The sequence below is a fragment of the Camelus dromedarius genome, chromosome 16, assembly GCF_036321535.1.
Source record: "Camelus dromedarius isolate mCamDro1 chromosome 16, mCamDro1.pat, whole genome shotgun sequence".
Taxonomy (NCBI): Eukaryota; Metazoa; Chordata; class Mammalia; order Artiodactyla; family Camelidae; genus Camelus; species Camelus dromedarius.
Window position 1 is genome coordinate 45119934 of NC_087451.1, and position 22178 is coordinate 45142111.

At 54.8% G+C, this 22178-nt stretch overlaps 1 protein-coding gene across 4 annotated transcripts in view; it reads right to left on the reverse strand.

The window, feature by feature from the left end:
• Nucleotides 1-3430: 3430 nt before the first annotated feature.
• Nucleotides 3431-22178, reverse strand: part of SGSM2 (small G protein signaling modulator 2) — a 34645-nt gene continuing 15897 nt past the window's right edge. Inside the window, exons 3-24 of one of the 4 annotated variants that reach the window (XM_010986403.3) lie at nt 20256-20418; nt 19803-19964; nt 19466-19533; nt 19215-19360; nt 18780-18914; nt 18151-18275; nt 17679-17746; nt 17387-17547; nt 17096-17222; nt 15440-15574; nt 11656-11809; nt 10860-10924; nt 10617-10762; nt 10002-10130; nt 9584-9766; nt 7565-7939; nt 7178-7302; nt 6680-6762; nt 6391-6500; nt 5879-5975; nt 5201-5368; nt 3431-4988 (exon numbers count right to left, since the gene is read on the reverse strand). In XM_010986403.3, coding sequence (XP_010984705.1) covers nt 4900-4988; nt 5201-5368; nt 5879-5975; nt 6391-6500; nt 6680-6762; nt 7178-7302; nt 7565-7939; nt 9584-9766; nt 10002-10130; nt 10617-10762; nt 10860-10924; nt 11656-11809; nt 15440-15574; nt 17096-17222; nt 17387-17547; nt 17679-17746; nt 18151-18275; nt 18780-18914; nt 19215-19360; nt 19466-19533; nt 19803-19964; nt 20256-20418 — 3014 coding nt within the window. In that variant the 3' untranslated portion in view covers nt 3431-4899. The remainder of the gene's footprint in view (nt 4989-5200; nt 5369-5878; nt 5976-6390; nt 6501-6679; nt 6763-7177; nt 7303-7564; nt 7940-9583; nt 9767-10001; nt 10131-10616; nt 10763-10859; nt 10925-11655; nt 11810-15439; nt 15575-17095; nt 17223-17386; nt 17548-17678; nt 17747-18150; nt 18276-18779; nt 18915-19214; nt 19361-19465; nt 19534-19802; nt 19965-20255; nt 20419-22178) is intronic. The other 3 variants (XM_010986405.3, XM_031468543.2, XM_010986404.3) reach the window with 3 other exon arrangements.

Sequence of the window (22178 nt, forward strand, 5' to 3'; positions counted from 1 at the left end):
TTCTGGCTGGTGTGAGGTGATACTTCATTGTAGTTTTGATCTTTTCATGTACCTATTGGCCATCTGTATGTCTTTTTTTCACGTTGAGGTATAGTTGATTTAAACTGTTGTTAGTTTTAGGTGTACAGCAAAGTGATTCAGTTACACATACATACATATGTATACATATAGATTATTTTTCAGATTCTCTTCCATTATAGGTTATTACAAGATACTGAATATAGTTCCCTGTGCATACAGTAGATCCTTGTTGTTTATCTGGTTTGGTTTTTGTTTTGTTTTGTTTTGTTTGCACTGAAAGTATTTTTTTTCTTGTCTACTTTGTTTTTCAAACACCTTTATTATGGTATGGCAAACTACACATATTTCAGATGTACAACTTGATGAATTTTGATAGATGTATACACCCATGAAACCACCACCACAGTCAAGATATCTAACATTTCCATCACTTCCCAAGAGGTGCAATTTTTGAAATCCCAATTTATCCCTTCCCACCCCCTTTACCCCCTGGTAACCGTAAGTTTGTTCTCTATGTCTGAGTCTGTTTCTGTTTTATAGATAAGTTCATTTGTGTCCTTTTTTTCAGATTCCACATATAAGCGATATCATGACATTTTTCTTTCTCTTTCTGGCTTACTTCAGTTAGAATGACAATCTCCAGGTCCATCCGTGTTGCTGCAAATGTAATTATTGTATTCTTTTTTATGGCCAAGTAGTATTCCAGTGTGTGTGTGTGTGTGTGTGTGTGTGTGTGTGTGTGTGTGTGTGTGTGTGTGTGTGGTACACACACCGTATCTTCTTTATCCAGTCATTTGTTGGTTGACATTTAGGTTGCTTCCACGTCTTGGCTATTGTAAATAGTGCTGCTGTGAACATTGTGGTGTATGTGTCTTTTTGAATTATTTTTCTCTGGAATAGGATTGCTAGATCATATGATAAGTCTGTTTTAGTTTTTTAAGGAACGTCCATACCGTCTTCCATAGTGGCTGCACCAATTTACATTCCCACCAACAGTGTAGGAGGGTTCCTTTTTCTCCACATTCTCCAGCATTTATCATTTGTAGACTTTTTAATGATGGCCATTCTGACTTTTGTGATGTGATATCTCATTATAGTTTTGATTTGCATTTCTCTAACAATTAGTGGTGTTGAGCATCTTTTCATGTGCTTGTAGGCCATCTGTATGTCTTCTTTGGAGAGATGTCTATTTAGGTCTTCTGCCCATTTTTTGACTGAGTTGCTGAGTTTTTTTTTTTAACATTTTTCTTTTTTTAATTTTTTTTTTTTTCGGGAGTAATAAGCTTGTTTTTCTTTTGTTTTGTTTTTAATTTTAAGGTGTATGAGGCTGTTTGTATATTTTGGAAATTAATCCCTTGCTGTTTGCATCATTTACAAACATTTTCTCTCATTCCATAATTATCTTTTCATTTTATGGTTTCCTTGCTTTGCAAAAGCTTATACGTTTGATTAGGTCCCATTTGTTTATTTTTGCTTTTATCTCTTATTACTTTGGGACACTGACCTAAGAAAACATTGCTCTGATTTATGTCAGAGAATGTTTTATGTATGTTCAGTTCTAGGAGTTTTATGGTGTCACGTCTTATATTTAAGTCATTAAGCCACTTTGAGTTAATTTTTGTGTGTGGTATGAGGGAGTGTTCTTTATTGATTTACATGGGGCTGCCCATCTTTCCCAGAACCACTTGCTGATGAGACTGCCTTTTCATTGTATATTTTTGCCTCCTTTGTCAAAGATTGACTGTAGGTGTGTGGATTTATTTCTGGGCTCTCTGTTCCATTGATCCATGTCTGTTTTTGTGCCAGTACCACACTGTTTTGATTACTGTAGCTCTGCAGTATTATCTGAAGTCTGGGAGGGTTATGTCTCCAGCTTTGTTCTTTTTCCCCAGGATTGCTTTGGCATTTCTGGGTCTTTTATGGTTTCATATAAATTTGAAGATTATTTGTTCTAGTTCTGTGAAAAATGTCAGGTAATTTGATAGGGATCACATTAAATGTGCAGATTGCTTTGGGTAGTATAGCCATTTTAACAATATTAATTCTTTCAATCCAAGAATATAGGATATCTTTCCATTTCTTTGAATCATTAATTTCCTTTATCAGCATTTTATAGTTCTCAGCATTTAAGTCTTTCACCTCCTTGGTCAGATTTATTCCTAAGTTTGTTTGTTTGTTTGTTTTTGGATGCAGTTTTTAAAGAAATTGTTTTTTGTTTTTGTTTTTGACTTTCTGATATTTCATTGTTAAGTGTATATTAATCTTATATCTTGCTACCTTGCTGAATTCATTCTAGTAGTTTTTGCATGAGTCCTTAGGGTTTTCTGTCTATAGTATCGTGTCATTTGCATATAATGACAATTTTACTTCTTCCCTTCCAATTTGGATACGTTTTATTTTTCTTGCCTGATTGCTGTGGTTAGGACTTCCAATACTGTGTTGAATAGAAGTGGTGAGAGTGGGCATCCTTGTCTTTTTCCAGATTTTAGTGGGAAGGCTTTCAGCTTTTCACTGTTGAGTATTACGTTGGCTATGAGTTTGTCATAGCTTTTGTTATGTTGCAATATGTTCCTTCTAGAACCACTTTGGTAAGTTTTTATCGCAAATCGATGTTACAGCAGAGGGAATTCTGATTGCTTCAGCCTACAGGATCAGCTAAGGGGTGGGGAGGGGTTCCCTTGAGGGGCTTATAAGGTTCCCTGGCCCCAGGGTTCCTGGTGTCAAATGGTTTCCTTGCCTGGACAGCTCTGAGTTTTCAATAGGCCCTAATGCCCAAAAGGCTAGTCTTCTCTACACCAGACCACATGCTGGTGACTGGAGCCCTCTACCAGGAACTATGGATGATGGGGAAGTGGCCCTCTGAGGTAGAGGAAGGCAGGTGGGAACCTGCTATTTCAGTCCAGCCATTTCCATGCCTCAGCGAATTTGACCCCTGCTGACAATAATCCCACACCTCATCCTGAAGGAGGTGTCTCAAAGGCAGTGCTCAATGGGCAGGACCCAAGGCCAGAGGGGCTAGAGGGGCCAGGAGTTCTTGTAGATTCTCAGTCAAGGTCCAGCTCATCACTGTAGCCAGCCATGAGGCCAGGCAGGCTGGGAGAGGGAAGGGGCAGGGACCCTCACACATCCAGAGGCTAGAGATGCTATTGGCCAGTCTGAGACAGAACTGCTGGCTCTGGGGCAAGGTCCTCCTAAGGGCTCTGAGTACTTGGGGTCTATCTACCTATCCCCCCCGACTGGTGCATAGCCAAGGTCCCTCTTTCCTGGAAATTCTGGTTTTTCTTCACCATCCGTTCCTCGTGGGGCTAGTCCTCTTTACTGTTCAGTCATTGGAGCTGACAGAATTCCCCAACACACCCAGTCACTCTCTATCCAGTGCCAGCCCACAAACAGCCCCCAGAGCCTCAAGCATTGCCAAATGCTGTGTTTATTGGTCTGTTATACTGAAGAGTATAGTTTCTGAGCCAAAAAAACATACACACTCTGCTCCTCACAAAACCACTGAGTCACTAAGGCAGGCACACAATGGCCACCATACTTGATGGAGGCCAAGGACTCACACAACAGGTAGGCAGTGGGGCAGGCTGCCCCCACACAGGCCGTGCAGCGCCAGGGGCAGGGCTGGGCTGGGGAGACTGCCAGGTGCAGAGTGGCTGCTGGGCCCTTTCCCGTGTTTCTCAAATGCAGGACGTCTCCAGACCTTAGTGACCTCTGGGCAGGCCCAGCCCCTGTGGCATAGTGGCCTCCTGGCCCCAGAGCAAGGCCTATCCTGCATGTGTTGATGGGACGGTTAAGTGTGGATGACGGAGCAAGCTGTGTGACGAGGCCTGGGGTCATGAGCTGGGCCCTTCCTAGCACCTCCATGAGTGAGGTTCCTCCAAGGGGGTTTCTGGGTCCCTAGCATCCTCGGCATCCTGACAAGCATGTGGAAGGAAGACCTAGCCTTGCTTCTCACCAGGGACACGCTGGGGAGAGCTAAGCACCCTCCCCTCCGCCTTAGGGACTCTGGAGATGCCTTGGGTAGATGACGGGCTGCCGCGCGCTCTGAGCCCGTCCCTGAGAGGAGGCCATGACAGGGTTGCCTCGTAAAGAACCACCCTGGGGTTCCTCTCGAAAGCAAGTGCTCCTACCACATTCCAGTTCATTCAGGTGGCCAAAGCGTCGTTTATACAGTTTTCAGGGATGCATCTGACGCATAAAGCACGAGCAGGTGTTAAGAATGAGGCTGTACAGGCACATGTGGGTGCACTGTATGGGCTGGGGGAGTGCATGGGGTCACCTCAGGTGGCCAAAGGCAGTGGCAGTGCTGCTGAGGTGGGTTGCTCCCACCCAGGGCCCACGTTGTTGGGCTGCCCCAGTCTCCGGGGAGGACGTGAATGCAGGTCTCCTGCACCCAGAGCACCCCCCAGCTGGGGCTGGTGTGTGCACATGCACTGGACCTGCAGAGGGACGCTCAGCAGGGATACAGCACAGGGTCCCCTGGACCCACTCAGGTAGGCCTAGGCAGCTACAGCCCTCCTAACTACAGGGCCCCAGGAGAGGCCACGAGGAGCTGCCCAGGCCGAGGCTGCCAGTGGCAGTGGGGCTATCTCCAGGCATCTGAGAGGGGAGCAGAGTAAGTGTCCCTCAAGGCAGCCACTCCAGGAGGCTGACCTCTCCCATCCTGGCCCTGATCCGAGGGCGTCCTGGCCCCAGACTCGCCCTGCAGGGCTAGCACTGCCTGGAGTCGGATCCCAGGTTTACAAGCACTTTGTTAGGAACACAGTTGAGCAGGCGGGGTCGGCTGGGGCACCTCCCTCTGCAGGGCCCAAGGGCCCAGGAGGCTCTGGAGGCCCTGGAACCCAGGCTCTGGCGGCTGCTGCCTCCCAGCCACAGCCCTCACTTGTTCTCTATGAGCATCTGCACCTTGTGGACGAGGTCCCGGGCGATCCGCAGGATCTCCTGGGCGTCATGATGCTCAGCCCGTTCTGGGGGAGACATGGGTAACTGTGGGGATGCTGGAGCAGGGGCAACAGTCTGGGAGGAGCCCTGGGGCTGCCCACCCTGCTCTGTTTCCACCTGGACTCCTGCATTTGCTTACGGGACAGGGACCAGTATTGCTGAGAGTCCCTCCTACCCTGTGCAGGCCAGGAGTGGAGGCTCCCGCTCCCTGGCTGGGGCACGGCTGAGTGGCTCCTACCGTTGAAGAACTTGATGATGTCGGTGAAGTCCATGTTGTTGTCGCGGATGATCTCGCGGTAGGTCTCCACCAGGGCCAGGGCGATGAACAGGACAAAGTGCTCCGACGAGATGTGCCGGGCCGCCCAGATCACCTCCCACACAGCAAACACATCCTCATACGGCAGCTCTGGAGACAGCGAGGGGCCAAGGCTGGGCCTGGCTGCCCACGGGCCTCTGGACAGAGCCTTGTGCTGAGACAGAGCTCCGGGGAGCCAGAGTCCTGGGATTCTCTCCACTACAGGAGCCAGTCCAGGAGAAGGGGTCTGTGCCCCAGGCCAAAGCCCCACCCTTCTCCTTGGTAGTTCCTGCACACCAGCCTCCTGCAGATGCCACACCACACTCAGCTAGAGCAGCTCACTTTCATAGGCCTTGGTGCTTGTGAAGATTTGGTTTGAATGCAGTTCTGAAAACCACTGCCTTTGGGTGATTTTCAACCCTGGCTGCACTGTCAGTTCACCTAAGGGCGTTCAAAATTGCCGATGTCCAGGCTCCCACATTTAGTAAGTGTGGGGCTGGGTGGGGCCCAGGGCTCCCCAGGGTTTCTAAACTACAGTGTGGGTTGAGAATCACTGACTTTGGGGAAGAGGGATCTCCCACTGCCCCTGACCCCAGGCCTACCCTCCAGCCCACCTCTTACCTCTCTTAAAATCCAGCAGGAACCAGCGGTAACAGAAGTAGAAGTGAGTGTAGTCTCCATTCTGATGCATCAGTTCAAACAGCTCTGAGTCCAGGATCTGGTGTGTGGAGAAAGGGAGCCGGACTGAACCAGTGCTGCCGCCCTGCTGGAGGCCCCCCCTGTGCCTCCCGGGCTGCCCCACAGCTGCTCTCGCCACTCCCATCTCCTCGGGTGGACGCTGCACTCTGCGGCCCCACCTGTCTCTGTGGGATGTACTCTCTGGAATTACACCATTTCTGGGTGATTTCATCACCAACCGCACAACTCATCAGAACTCTCATGAGCATGAGCTGTCACCCTCTAACACTCCTCAATTTGTAAGGTTGAAATGATGTTTGTTTTTTTTTTTTAAAGGAAAGAAATTAAGCTTATAAGTAAAAAAATACTTTGGGAGTGCACCCTAGCCTCCCTGTGGACAATGAGCAAGCCCAGAGCAGCTCGGTCACTTGCCCCAAGGCTGCTGCCAACCTTACCTGGATGAGGGAGCGCATGTTGGCAAAGTGGGTGTCCATGGCGCCCCCATTGGGGAAGTTCTGGCTCATCCTCTTCATGAGGTTGCTGAAACAGCTGTAGGCCAGCTGGTCTGTGGGGAGGTGGGCATGAGGCCGGCAGGCAGGAGACCCCAACGCCTCACTCCACAAGGGGACGGGGCTGGCTTACATCCCCACCCTGGCAGACCACGTGGTCTCCTTTTCCTTTCTCCAGCTTGAGTTGGCCCAATCCCAACACCATTTAGGGAACAGTCCCCCCACCCCTCCTCACCATTGTCGAGGATGACCAGGAGAGGAGCCAACAGGTCGCACATGCCCTGCACGTATCCCACGTCCAGGTGCTCCCACACATAGCTGAAACGCCGGGGACAGTCGCTATGGCTGTGCACCATCTTCCCCTCCCCTCAGGGACTCCTGGGGAGACGGTGCCCAGAGCAGCCTGCTACCCAGAAGGTAGCCTCTCCAATAACCTGGAGCACGATGGCAAACGACCCACAGCCGCTGTCCTCAAGGCCCTCAGGGGCTCAGGGAGAGGGATGGGACAGGCGTCACCACCTGGTGTGCTGGGGTGGGGCATCAGCTAAGGCTTCCTGAAGAAGCATGGTGAAGCTGAGATCTAAAAGACCTTGAGAATGAAGAGGGGTGGGGTGGGAGGCACAGCAGACAGAGGGAGTGAGTCGGGGCAGGACAGGGGAGCAGGTGCTGCTGGGCCGAAGCTTTCATGGGGCAGGGTCCCCGCCTCCCACTGAGCCCTGCCCCACAGTGGCACCTGCACATGATGTCTCGGAGCCTCTCGAGGTTGGGGGGCGTGAAGTACCAGTAGTTGCGGTCACATCGCTGCACATCCTTGTCAATGCGGTGCAGATTTAAGGCCACGGTGTCCAGTAATTCTATCTGGAAGAGTGGAGGGCCCTCAGTGGTGAGTTGGGGGCCAGAGGTGATGCCCAAATAAAGGAATGCAGCAAAGGCAGGGAACCAAGGGACACAGAGAACAGAGTCCTCTGGGGATGCTGAGATGAGCTCAGTGTCCCCTCCAAGACAGTCAGGGTCCCCCTACCCTCCAGCCCATCAGCCCCTGTCCCCAAGCTTTGGGGTGTCAGGACTGCCTCTGGGACCACTGAGAGCAGTGCCCAGGAGACAGGGAACGTCCACATACAGTGTAGGCGGCAGCGCACACAGCCGCAAGCTCCTCCCCTGCCTCCAGCTCGCCAGCCCGTGAGGCCATCTCCTGGCTGGGATCTTGGGACTCAGAGAAAGCCTGGGCTGCAGGGACCGGCCCATCAGAGCCTTCCTCCCCACCGCCGTCCTCCTCCTCAAAGCCCACGCTCTGTCCCTCATCTATGCTCGACTGGATGCCTGAGGCCACGGAGTAATTGCGAGAGGAAGGCAGTCCCGAGTCTGGAGAGTCGAACTCCACTGACTGCTGCTCCACCATGGCGGTGCCGGGGGGCCCGGCCCCCACCCCCGGCTCGGGCTCCGGTATGGGATCTTCCAGCCTTGGGGGCTCCAGGTCATCCACAGAGACAAATACCTGGTGGGGGCAAACAGATGAAGGGGCTCACACTTGCACTCCAGCACCATCCCACCGCTCGTCTCTCCTTCCAGGGTCAGACTGAGAGGGATGGAGAATTCTCACAGCCCCACTCCCACACCATGGCGTCCAGCACTGCCTGCCCCAGGCACCAAGCAGCCCCTCTGACCCAGCCGACCAGGCTCCTGAAAAGCACGAAAACAGTCTTCAGCCCCATCTGGTCTCACTGGTGAGAAAAAGTGTGAAACGCTCCAGGGCAGAAGGGGAACTGGAGGCCTGGACACTTGATGGCCAGGGTGAACGAAGTGTCATCCAACAGAATACAAGTCCTGAGGCTGCCTCAGGTCAGAATGGCTTCCGGTGTCGGTGGGGCTTCTGCGGCAGTCTAGGGATGCGGCAGGCTGGAGGGGTTAGGAAAAGTAAGTCCTTCCTCATTGTCAGTACTGATGCTCAGTAGAACAAGGCAGGACGCCTCCCTAGCGAGGACCACATCAGTTACATTAGCTGCAGACAAGCTGAGAGGTAAGAAGTGAAAAGAAACGTTCTGCTCATTGCAAACAGTCCACGCCACCAGACAAATCACAGGGAAAAGAAGAGACATACACTTTTGTTTCATTTTGGTTTTCTATTTGGACTATGTAGGGTATGGATGTTAACAGGAGTTTTCACTTTGGGCAAGAAGCATGAAATGCTGTTTGGTTAACATCAGGTAAGGCCATGATTCTGAGGCAATCCAGAGCCTGAGAACAGTGCCAGTGAGAAAGGCGACTTGTGTCCATAAGCTAAGCAGCTGGGGCACTGGTACAGACTCAGGATTTTACAAAACCCAAAGCCAGATAGAGAATATGTTCACTAATGGAGATTAAGAACAAAGCACATGGAAAGGAGAGTGTGCCTTGGTAGTTCCATTTCTTTCAGTCCTGCTCCAAAAGTTTTATGTTAGTAAGGAGTTACATAACAAGAATTATACTACCTGAAGCGGCAATTTTAAAGAAAAAACACAAGTTAATAAAAGAGTGCCCTGAAAACTGAAACTTATCAGTTCCTGTTGGCCCTGCGGCCATTGTTTGGGACTTGATGTTCACCTAAAAGGCAGGAGTGACACCAGAAGAACTACACAGGCTGTGAACGGGCTCTGCACAGTCAGCTCTACAGGGTGATGCGGGGTCTGGCCAGCGGACACCACGGGACTGCTAAAAGTGTTCCCCTGGCCCCTAGCCAACAGCTCCCAGTGCACCACTACAATCAGGGGAGAGTAGAGCTGAGAGGGGGCACTGAGGCCCACAGATGGAAGAGAAGTGACTTGTCTTGTCACTAGTGGACCTGGGACTAGAATCCAGCGAGGCCCATTCCTAGCCTTGAGGTCTCTCTACAAGGAGAGAAGGCCTCCCTAATTCCCCACTAATCCACCTTCCTCTACTAGTCCATTAAAACAGAACACAGTGCGCCATGTCACTTCATTCCTGCAACACCCAGAGAAGTGGGCAGCAGGGGACCAGCATCCCACTTTTCAGTGGAAGAAAATGAGACTGAGACACAGACACATTAAGCCATCCTCCAGGGCTCTGCGGCCAGTGGGCACTAGAGGGCAGGCCTGCCATGCTGGGAGCCCCGCCCCCCACCCCCAGGACCCCGCAAGCTCACGTCATTGCTGATGGTGGAATCTCGGTGGATGAGGCGCTGCACGTGGCTGTCGATGCTACTGCCCGAGGAGAACTTGGTGAGTGAGGCTGGGTGAGCCTCCCGCTCCCGTTGCCTCACCACCACCTCACAGGCCTTCCACTCCGCCAACACCCGCTGGTACCTCGCTGCCACCACTGTGTCCACCTGTACTCAAACCACAATGTGAGTGTTGGGGGAGGGGTGCCGCAGGCCCTCCTCTGCAGCTCTCCTCCTGGGACAGCTGGAGACCAGGGTCCGGCCCAGCGGTGAGGATAGTGGGGCTGCACTGCTAACAGTTTCCTCTGCCCTGGGGAGAGACTGAGGTTCCCAAGGCCCCCACCCTGGGTTCCCATGGCCTGGCTCCCCGTCTCCCTATCCTCATGGGAACAGGCCCCCTCACCTGCTCCATCTCCTTCTTGCTCATGCCAAACTTGTAGTGGCCAAGCAGAAAGGGCCAGACATCCTTGCGGATCTCATGCTCCACGCCTCCATAGTAGACCTGCCGCAGCAGCTCCAGCTCCTTGTAGTTCTGAGGGACCCAGGGAGTCAAGACTATGCATCTCCTGCAGTCACTGAAGCCCAGCTGGGCGACCCTACCCCCTGGAGAGCTGGAGCTGGGGACAGTGATTTGTTCGGTCACTCTGCTAAAGCCCAGGCAAACCTGGCTTTCGAGCTGTCACATCCTCTGCACCCCAGACTAGAGCTGGATGAGATCTGCTTGAACCCTGCTCCCTTTCAAGGCAGACATGAAACCCAGCAACATACAGATACCTGCCCAACATTGTGGAGTGATGCAGATGCAGAATGGACTCCCTGCCAGGCTCTTTCCCATTGAGACCCACGGGCCTAGTCAGTCGTCTGAGGCTACCGTGACCCAGGCCCTCCAAGGCTATCAGTTTTACCTGAATGCCTATTGGGTTTGTGAAAGCTGCTCCCGAAGCAGGCTGGTCTGCTCTCACAGCTGCCCCCCAGCCCGTCAACCCGGCTTCTGGCCCCAGCTCCCCAGACTGCGCACCTTTTCGTCCTTTTGATACTTGCTCCACACGTCCTTGGTGAGGCCCCCTGAGGCCCCCGGGGGCCGGGCAGGCGGGATGATGTTGTGATGCACCAGTGCTGATAGGTGGGTCCGCACCGTGGACAGGTGACGGCAGTATGCCAGCCCTGCAGGAGGTAGGGGAGCCAGGAGGCTGTGACCCTGTGACCTGGTGCCTCCTGCTTCCCCTCCCCACCTTGTGGCCCCACTTCACCCCACACTCACAGCCATAGAAGGCCCGGGACACGATCTGCCTCTTCATGCTCTCACACAGCAGCCTGAGGGGCAACCTGTGGAATCAACCTGACTCAGAAGGTGGCTCCTCTGCGGGAAGGAGGATGAGAAGGACAGACGTGCTGGCTCAGGGGCAGCTGAGGCACTTGGGGTGGCACAGGAAGCAGGATCTACAGCTCCCCAGCACGTCAAGGGCTCCCTGCCCCTCCAGCCACTCTGGGTAGATCTGCTGGGGTCCCAACCTGGCCCCCAGCTACCCAGGAGACCTTGGGCAACTAACTTCACATTAGTGAATCTCTTTCCTCATGTGGAAATGGAGAGAACCATCTGAGGGTCATCAGGAGTAACAGGTAAAAGAGCAGCTGGCCATCAAGGTGGGCATGTGCCCCTCACACAAACACCCTCCACACGTTGTTCCTGGCATGGGGCAGATGCCTAGATACCTGCTGAGTGTCCGCAGACGTCAGCCCGATGGCAGGATCCAGGCCCACCTTGGGAAGGGGGGCTCCAGGTCCCAAGCGCCTGCTCTGTGCAGGCACAGCTCTGGGCATTCGCGTGGGTTACACACCTCACTCAGTCCTCACGAGTACTTTAGGAAACAGGGGCTGTGATCCCCATTTGACAGATGAGGACACTGGGGTTCACAGAGGCTCAGCAACATGCCAGTCACATGGGGAGCGGAAGTGAAATTCAAACCCAGGTGTGTCCAACTCGAGACCACCCTGTCAGGCAAGTGACAGCCCCGAAGGACAGTGACACACGCATGTGGATGGACACGCCCACTCACCGGTCAGGGACACAGCTGCAGTGGCTGGGGGCTGTGTACGGGGAGCTGCTGGTGGAGCAGGAGAAGCAGGAGGTGCCCTGGCTGCACAGGGGTTCCAGGTGCCAGGCTGGCAGGCTGGGACCAAAGCCCTGCATCTCGATCATGTCGCCGGCACCTGAGGGCAAGAAGGCGGCCACGGTCAGGGCCTGGCAGGTTTCCTCCCCAAGCACCCTGCCACATGCCCACCTCTGTGCCCAGAGCTGCAGCATGAAGTCACCCATTGGTGGAAAACCACAGGGGTGGTGCCTGCCTGGTCCAGGGTCCGGAGCCCAGAGATGGAAGTGGTGGAGAGAGAGGGTGCCTGACACTCCCCGGCCTCCACCTAGTCTTTCTGAACATGATAAGATACTTTCACTGAATCACGGATGATTGTGTTCTCTCCATCTTGCTATAAGCAATGGAATAGACACTTGTTTTGCTAGAGGGAGGAGAAAGAAAGATAAGGAACAAGAAAAGCCTGAGCTCTCTGAAATGCCGCCAGCTGGCCTGGCCTTCCAGGACTCAGCCTGGTTCTCTTGGGCAAACTCTGAGATGTGCAGGAAGGTGCCTGGAACACAGCAAACTTCGAACCTTCCCATGCCAGGAGTCTCAGCTGATCAAGCCCCTGAGCCACTGGGCCTGGTCCACAGACCTCACCACCTTGAGAGTTCTAGACCTTGTGGCCAGTTGTTAAGGAGGAGCAATGCTCCCTGCCCAGGTCAGGCGCCCTGCTGCCACCTCACATGGGTCCTCTTTGAATTCTCCATCCTCGCCTGACTGCACTCAGCGTGGTGGCCTCCTGCAAACACACAGGTGAGCTGGCAGGATGGGCAAAATTCCCAGGTCTGCCAAGGCCACTGGGCAGACGAGGGTGTAGCTAGACACAGTCCCACTGTCCAGAAAAATGTGCCAGGTGCAGCCTCAGAAGACAGCCCCTTGGATACATTTACACCACAGCAGATGGAGCCTCCTCAGCTGGCCCGGCTAGTCTGAATTAGAACTCAAGTCCCTTGAGAGCTTCGAGAGCCCACACAGGGCAGGGAACTGCTCGTGGGGGACTCTGGCAGGTTCAGTGAGTCACAAGGATGAAGCAAAGTGAGGGCAGGAAGTGAAAGGACTAGGAGGTGACGTCAGGAGGGAGAGAGCAGAGAAGACTGAGGACAAGGAGAGATAGCCGTGTGTGTAAGGAGAACTCTTTCAAGCGGCAGTCTTTTTCTGTGAACTGGCCTGGGCCCTGGCCTGCTATGAGTCTGGAGTAGACCTAGTCCTGGTTTTTGTGGGAGCCAGACTTCAGCTCTGGGTGTGCCTTTGTGGGGAGGGCTGAGCTGAGCCCCCTCCAGTCCCCTCAGGGGCTGCCCTATCTTGGCCCTAGGGCTCTCTTCCCAGACCCACGGCTGGGGTTTTATGGGTATCTGGCCTTCAGCTCCACCAGGAGGCAAATTAAGGGAACATACTTGGTGTGGAGGGGCTGCGGCTCTGGGAGTGAGGGGTTGCAAGCCATGCCTGAGACTCTGGGAAGAAGAGGGAGGGGACAAATGCAGGTGGGGTGGGGCAGGAGCCCAGCTCAGACCCCTGCAGCAGGCAGGAGAGAGGCCAGTTGTGGGAGGAGCTGGGGGGGAGATGGGGGGGTGGGGGGAGTAGGCCCAGCCAGGTAGGCAGCAGGCAGCAAGCGGGCAGGCAGTGGGGCGCCAGGTGCAGAGGGTGGGCACACAGGGAAACGAGCTCATGCCCGGAAAGCAGGGCCCAACCAAGGCAAGTCTCCTGGGTCAATGCTCTTCACCTTAATTCTCCAGGAAGGAGCTGAACCAGCCAGCATTGAACACTGCATCTCTGAATTAACCCAGTGCAGACAGCTGGAGCTCTGGAGTGACTGGGCGAGGGGCAGCAGGCTGGACGATGGGGGGTCTGCTGGGCCAGCTTTGACTCTAACTCTCTCCTCTGAGCATGAGGAAAGTTTGAAGCAAGACAATCAAGGTGGTTGAACCCCACAGCCCCTAAGACTCCGAGTGAAAGGTGCCTGGCCTGGAGCAGAATTAGAGTGAACAGCATCTCTGCTCTGTGAGGAGGCAGCGGGAAGGGAGGGGGAGGGGGAGGGAAAGGAGAGTCTGGACACCCGCCACTCGATTCACATGCACAAGTCAAGCATGTTGCAGGCCTGAAAAGCAACGGCTAGCAGAACCAACTCAACAGTGTTGTCATTATGGACTGGAGCAGAGGTGGGGGCTCCCACACCATCTCCCCAACCACTGCTGATGCTGCTCTCACATCTCCTCCCCTTTCCCAAGTGTTGAGGTCGCAGGTGCTGCACATTGGGTTGGTCTCACCCCCTGAGTTCCCCAAGAAGATGCCCAGACAAGATCCAAGGCTTCTGAACCCTGGAGGCCTCAGCTCTAAGAGAAGTCAAAGATTGCTGCCTAATGCCAAGTCTGCCAAACGGGCTCTGCTGGGACCCCCCATCCTCCAGCCTGACTATAACTTGTGGGGTGAGAAGGAGCTCCCTGACTCTCCTGACTTAGCCTCCCCAAACTGCTGAAAGTCAGCTAACCTGGAAATAAATATCAGATCAACCCCAAATTTACAAGGAACCAGGTGGCAGGCTGAGTGCAGACAATGAACGTGAGAAGTGAGGCTCCCCCGACTTCCTACCGGCTGGCCTGCAGGTCCCACTGGAAGGCCTGGGAGGAAGGGCAGACATGAGGGAGGGAATGTGGTGTGTAAGGGAGCACCTGGTTGTGCTGAGGGTGTGCTAGGTATGTCCTAGGCCATGGATCTGGTTGCTTGTCACAGGTTTGGTGGCTGAGCTAAGGAGCTAGGCTCTTGGGCAGAATTTTGTGAAGCATAAGGAGAGTGTCACATATACCTAGATATCTTCTGCAGGGGCAGGGAAAGGAGAGAAGAAATTAATCTGTGGCATAGGGATGGCAGGGATGGGGAGCTTCCCCTAAACTCTGAGAGAGGTGGCTGCAGCCCTTCAGAACCAAGCTTCCCTGAGCACCTCGGCCTACCCTTCATTGGTCCCCTGGCTGGGCACTCTCCAAAAAGAGTGGGGGTCCCTCTCCACCAGTCTAGCGCTGTGCTAAGGTGGGTGGTGGACAGAGGAGCTGTGGGCACTGTGCTGTGTCATTTCCAATGTGGGGGCCTTTGTAACCGTGGACTCAGGTCCGTGAGGGCGGGAACACATCTGTCTTATATCCCTGGCAGAGGTATTCCTAGGTTTCATGCTAAAGTGCCAGGCAGTGCCTGCTGGGTACACTAAGCCCTAGGTCTCTTTCCACTGTGGCCTCAACCCCACTCCAAACCCACAGGTGACTCCTGTTTGCTGAGCTGTCCAGTCCCCACCCATGTCCAAGAGGGGCCTGGTACTTCTGTCCTGTTTCTGTTAAGACAGGAGTCAGAGGCACAGGACCAGTCATCCCAGCCAGCAGGAGAGAAAGAAAGAGACATTGTTTGGGTTTGCCAGCATGACCCCTCGGAGTGGGAACAGGGCTCAACTATTCAGGGTTCCCAAGACGGAACCAGAATATCAGACATCCCCACCAGTATATCTCTTCCTTCTCAGGTACAAAGCCCTCTCCTTACAGATTCAATGCATTTTGTACCGTTCCCTCTTGCTAGTGCTTCCTTCCACTCTCCCTGATCTGCCTCCTGGGTGCAAGTTCCATAATGCCAACACTGCCATTTGAGTCCCTGTGGTGGGTGGCAGGTGGGACCAGGGGGGTGGGGCGGGAGGGTGGGGTGGGTCAGGGAGAGGGGGAGGGATAAAAACCTTTCATCGGATTGGGAGCTGTGAGGTTCCGCGAGCAGATCATTGAGAGCATCGCGTGTAGTTTATCCTCCTCTTCCTCATCATCGTCCACCGAGGCCGCGCGGCTGGCCGCTAGGTGGTGGTAGTTAATAGTGACTGCTCAAAGAGAATAGCAGAGACGCAGAGGCATGAGGACCCTAGTCACGGGGCAGGAGGGTCTGGACTTCCTCCTTTGGGGAGCAGAATGGAGTCTGGGTCACCTTGAGCCCGCAGGGCATGGATGAGGGGGAGAGGGACCTGAGAGTTTTTTGATGAGTTACTGGGGAAGGTAGGGAAGAAAGTGAGGGCACGGTGGCAGCTGCAGGGCTCCACTCCTTGGAGGATGCCCTCTCTAGGAAGAACAGAAGAGAGAGAATTGATGGGGGACCAGGGTAGTGAAAGACTGGGACTCCCCGGCCCTGGCAGAGGCTGGGGATGACTGTTGGCAGATGGATCCCAACCATTCTCTGGCTCGTGTCATGGTCAGGCTGAACCACATCTGAGGGTTACCCCAAATCCCTCTCTTCAGACTGTAAATCCAGCCTTCCAGGAGAGCTGCTCTCCAGGAGCATGAGTCACCCCGCTGGGTTTCAGCTTCTTGAAGTGAAGTGACTGGAATTGGGAAACGCCAAGGCTTGAAGAGGGGAAGTGGAAACTGCATAATCTGAGCCCAGCAACAGCCCGAGATTAAGTGCCAGGTTGGCAAACATGTTCTGGCCAAAGCTGCATCTGCTTGTCAGGCACATCTGGGAGGGGACAGGGCCCCACGTCTCCTGTCCTCCAAGCCTGCTGGGAACTTGAGCTGTGGCTTGAGCTGTGTTTGCAGTATGGGCAATCTGTCCACTAATACAGAGACAACTTGTTGACAACTTATTGGCACAAGTTAGCAAATTTCAGGAGCAGGTGGTTGGCTGGCAATAAATGCTCTGGGCTGGCAATAACCGGGTCTTATCCCTGAGATCAGCAAGTCTGGCCTGGAGAGACCTATGGGGAGCACCAGCTCTCTGACCAGGAAGGGGGCTCAGATGTTGGTAGACATCTATTGCACACGGCCCCTGGGGCCCAGAGGTGTTACGTCCAGACAGGGCAGGACCCACCAGGGCCACCTTTCAACCCTCTGTCCGCAAAGTCCCCCTATAGCTCCAATTTTCATCCTCTCCAGATGCCCCTCACCCCACTTCCACTAGGGTTCTGGCTCTGACAGTGAACAATCTGCACCATCTGATCCCGTACCCAGGCCACCCTGTGGAGGTCAGGCAGCAGGCTGAGGAGAAATAGAGAGCTCTCTACCTTCTACTTCTAGTCTCATCACATTTTTTACCCTGGGGCAGGGTATGAAAGGATTACCAAGAAAATATTGTACAGTGATGCCTGGATCGGCTGAGCCATGAGTCTGGGGTCACAAGGTGACAGGAAGACAGCTAGGTAGACAAGAGGCCGCTTCTCAAAGGGATGTTTTGTAGGGAGAAAGGTTCAGTGAGAGGCTGAGTAACGAACCTCTGGTGTTAACCTGGCCTGGGCAGTGGCCCCTGCCTGCTCCTGCCCAGCCCCCTACCCTGCTTCCCCGGGAGACACTGCACTCCCCTGGCTCCCTGAACCTCTCTCTCCTCCTCCACCAACGAGGTTTGGGACACTCACTGTGCTCATGTCTGTGGCCGGGGTAAATGATCCGGAACACGTAGTCAGTGGCCCACCCTGTGCCCATCTCCTCCACGTCCACAGACCGCATGCTGCTGCGTTTCCGTAGCCTGGGGAACACCTTCCCCTGTGGAAGGAGGGGCGGGTGGTCAGCTTGCCCAGGGCGGGGTCCAATCAGGGTCCCCCCCCTCAGGCTGTTCCTAAGAATTTCATGTGGGGAAAGGATGGGAGGCAGGTGGAGAACCCACCTCACACATCCCTTCACCCAGAGCCGCCCACACCCTGAGGTACCTTCCCCTGCTGGGTCCAGAGCGGGGGCTCCAGCTGTCCTTGAGGCAGAAGCCCATTCTCCAGGCAGGACAGAAAGGACAGCAGGTGGCCCCCCTGAGGGAAGTGCAGCGGTGGCCTCTGGATGCCATCCTGGCTTACCAGCACGAGCGTGCCGCCGCTCTCTGGGGGTGAATGTGGGCCAGTGAGGCTGGGTAGGAGGACAGTGGGGCAGGGGCATGGGGATGGCGGGAGGACAGGAAGTCCATGCATGGTGCAGCCCCTCACCCCTGTGCCCAGGACAAGGGAGGCTCACTTTGCTGGTGGCAGTGGATGCAGACAATCTGACTGAAGGGCACAACTAGGGCGTAGTCCCAGTAAACGCTGGAAAGGAACCAGTTCGGTGTCACTCAGTCCCAAGACCTGCTATCCTGACTTCCTCATCTCCCGGCCCCAACACCCATGAGACTACCCTGAAGACAGGATGACCTTAGCCGAAAAGTGGCCTCGGCCAGCTGTGTCCCTCTGGGCCTGCACTGCTCTCCTGGCACAGAGCCTGGCAGTCTCGGCTGCTTAGAGCTTGGCTCAGGCAAACTTCTCTGTGCCCAGGCCTGACTTGGTCTTAGTGAGCTTGGGAACCTCTCCAGGCAGCCTCTCCCTGCAATTCTTGGCATCGGATAAGGGGTAAAGCCTGCCTCCTGGAGCAGGCTGGGCCTCTCCATCCCCTGCCCAGGAGCAAGCCCCTACTCCCTTCCCTGGCTCCTGGGAGCAAGTCCCAAAGCTCCCACCTCTTTTCCAGCTCAGAGTCCCCCAGAGTCCCGTTCATGAGCTGATTGGGGGTCCACTTCAGAGTTAGGCTCTCTGCAGACTGGTGCAGGGAGAGGTAGCCAGGGACAGCCTCCATGTCCTCCTTCTGTAGGGAGGAGACACAGTAGAAGACAGAAGATGAAGGCCCAAGAGGCTCCTGGGGGTGGCCTGTGCAAAAGGAGCTCCAGGTGGGGGCCAGGCTAGGCCAATCACAGGGTCCTGAACTGGGTGCCGGCAGAGCAGGGGCAACACACACCACACGCAGATGTGGGCACCCCCTCTCCCTGATTGGTCTGAGGCCACTGGCTCTGTCCTGTCAGCTTCCTGGATGCCAGGTGTGTTCGGGCCAGCCATACTCAAGCTGGGCGTTGACCCTGCCTGCTGGCTGCCATCCCTGTCCCCGGACGGCCCTATTCTCAGTTGGCCAGAGCAAAAGCCATTCCCTGGCTCCTGCTGAGCGCAAGGCTGGGCATAAGGTGTGTGAAACAGTAAAGTGAGGGGTGGGGCCCCTTCCCCCTTCTCTCTGGTCAAGGTCGTGAGGAAAGGGATGAGTGTGGCTGGAGGTTCTGGCAGAAGAAGGCGAGGAGGGGTGGGCACTAGGCTCTCCTACCGGCTGCACCAGCACATTGTTCTTGCCATAGAGGAGCCGCGTCCTCGAGTTCTGGTGCAGGGACTCCACGTACTCACGGGCGCAGGCAGCTAGCCTGTCCTCTGACGTGCTGCCACTCGAGTGCCGCTTCCGGATCTGTGCACAAAGTCATGGCTCAGCCCCCAGCCCTGGGAAGTCAGCCGTGGGGGACAAGGACCCTAGGCCTCCATGCAGATCCTCTAGCTGACCCCAGGGGTCCTTCCTGGCCCCGGTTTGCTCTCAGCCATGGACCAGCTCTGTGCTCCTGGCATTTATGTAAGTGACAGTGTGGGGGAAAGGCTATCCTGGGGTGGCCACTACCCTGGGCACCTCCAAGGCCCAGCATCTATCTGCCAGGAGCACACAGGACCGGAACGTATCCTGGCTGAGCACAGGGGTAGGAAGAGGGATACCTACTCCCAGGGCTGGGCGCTTCGCTGGGGAGTCCTGGCGATTCGGGGGACCTCGGATACGGTGCCTCTGGACCAGCTCATCAGCAGAGGGGTCAGTCCAGTAATGATCGGCAGTCTTGAGCTTGGTGTACTCCAAGGCACAGGGTCCCACTGTGGAGATAGGACAGCCAGCTTGGGTGGTGCCCCCTTGAAACCTGTCCTGGAGCCCCCACGACACCTGTCCCGGAGACCCCACCTCTCTGTTCCCAGGCTTACCTAGAAGAGATGCCAAGATGGGGCCAAACACAGGATCTGCCAGTAATGCCTCCTTCTCGTAGTACTTGCTGCCAGGGGAAGGAGAGACAGGGTGACTGCCGGGCTCCTGGACTCATTCCAGGGCCATCAAGCTCACCAAGTATATATGTCCCCACAAAGACCAAACTCATGTCAGTCACCAAGAAGAAATAAGTCCACAAGGACAGGGCTCTGCAGGGTGCCTGGTGTGGTCTATGTGGTCTACACTTTCGAGGTGTTACGGAGGGGCGGCGCATTCCTACAGATGGCGGTGGGCAGTCAAACACGCAGTGGGGTGGGCCCAGGGAGGGACAGTCACCTGCAGTTCTCCACCAGGTACTGCATGACCCTGTCCAGCACTTTCTCGATGAGCGCTGTGCGTACCCATATGTGTTTCAGGGCCTGCAGGCTGAGGGCCGGGGCCTTCCCGCTGGCAGAGCCCTGTCTCCGCAGGGCCTCCTGGTTGCCCGCCAAGGGTTTCCTGCAAAGGGAGGGTGTGCTTCAGGAGTGTGAGGGTCTGGGTTGGGGGGAAGCTTCAGACTGGTGGCACTGGGATGGAATTTGGTGCCACAGGATGAAAACCCAGAGGACTGACTGGGGTTGGGGCTGGAGGCAGGGGATGGGGCCTTGCACATGAAAGGGTCACCTCCCACGCTTAGATTGGTCCCTCACCCAAGAGGCCATGCAAGAAACAAGCCCAGGAAGTCAACCTGGGAAACACCAAATGCAAAGAGCAGAAGGGTGGAGTGGGAGGAGCTGGCCCATAGCTCACCTGCCCTCCACTTGCTGCTGCAGCTCCTGCACCTTGTGGCAAATCTCCCCAGCCACTGGGCATGTCTTCCCCACCTTGGTGAACAGGGCTGCCATCTTGTCACTGCGCAGGAAGCCGGCCGCACGGCGCCTCAGCTGATGCAGGAGGCAAGCCTCCACCGCACCTGGGCCACAAAGGGAACAGCCCCTGAGCCTGGGCAAGAGGGAGAGAGTGGGGACACTCCTCTTCCCCATACCTGTGAAGAGCAGAGAGGCTAAGGCAGGCCCTGACTCATGCTAGGGCCAAAGCGTGGGGTTCAGGCTTAGGCAGACCAGGGAGATATACCCTGACCTCCTTCCAAAACGCCCTTCCCTATCCCCCTGTCCCCCTGCCCCCGCCCAGGTAGACCTTCTCCCTTTCCCAGTGTGTACACACCTCCTGTATGCAGTATCACCCTGGGGCTCTGAAGACCAAAGCAGCCAGTGCCCATTGGCATGGGTGGCTCTGCCCACAAGAGGAAGCATAGCCAGCATCTATAGGACAGTGGAAGCAGGGAGCACACAGCCTGGCAGCCCTCCCGGAGAGCATGGCTGATGTGGTTGCTAAGGAACAAGGCCCTGGAGGAGCTGAAATATTGATGAACCCACTGCAGAGATCAGACCTGATATGGCCCCTGAATTATTGATGAGCCCTGTAGCCCAGAGTGAGAGATTTCTATTTCCTATGCAGGGAGGGCTTCCTTTCATTCATTCATGTTTAGGGGCTAGGCTTACTCTCCCTGGCTGGATCCTGCTTACCACAGACAGACCCCACAGGAAGGAAAGAAGGGCTTTGGTGGGGGAGGGTGGGGTGCTGCCCTAGGCAGGTATAGACTCGAAAAATATTAGCATCTATGTGTGGGGGAAGGAGGGGCTTGGCTGTTATCGGGGCTAGGCTGATTGCTTTACAGATGAGGAGGGAAAGGCCCAGGAAGGGAAACAGATGGGATTTGCAGTCAAACAGTGGAAGAGCTGGGACTAGGACCTTCAGCCCCAAACACTGACCCAGCCCCCTTCACCCTCTCCATGTGTGTCGGGGATGGGGGCCCACAGATGGGAGAAGGTCTCCCCTCACTTCACAGGTACTCTTTTTACAGGGATTGTGCTGGAGGTGGGGAGTCAGGACAGGGTCTGAAGCTTGGTGCCACTCGCTACTTCTGGGAAACACAGGTAAGGGACTTAATGCTCTGAGCCTCAGTTTTATCACCTGTGAAACGGAGAATACTTCTTGGGGTTGGTGTGAAATGTTACATGAGATGAACTACGTAAGCCTCTCACACAGGGCACCCCTGATCCCTGTCAGTTCCTGAGTCCTCACCTCTGTTTGTTGAGATTCTGTTCCATGCTGACCCATAAGGGCTGGGTTTTTGCAAGCCCTCTCTCTGGCAAGGAGAGAGGACACACTGGAGATGGGATCACCGGCTGCCCCAGATGTGGGTGGAGGTGTCATTCTCTTAGGAACAGAGGAGTTGAGGCCCCATCAAGCTTACTATGACTAGTATTAGGACACGAAACTTGGGCTGAGGAGGTAATCACTGAAAACAGAGGCTCTCATCTCTTTTCTGCCTTCATTTTTGATAGTCACTGCTGTCCTATAGAAGAGTTTTGTTTGACCCTCTCTTGCAAGAGAGTAAGTCATGAAGTTGGAGAGAGTCCCTGGGGCCATGTGGAGGCTGGCCAACCCAGTGCGAGCATCCCAGGGGAGGGGGAACAAGGCAGGACCCTTTCCGCTCCTGGGAGCTCAGGCCTCGGAGGAATTTACTTCATAAGGTGCAGACTTTCTTTTATGGCGTGTTCATGCATCTGAGCCCACATGTGCACAGACAGGTATATCTACAGGTATCATGTGTGTATGGGGCATGTGGGGGAATCTTTGCTTAACTGTCCACATACTCCTCTTCCTGGC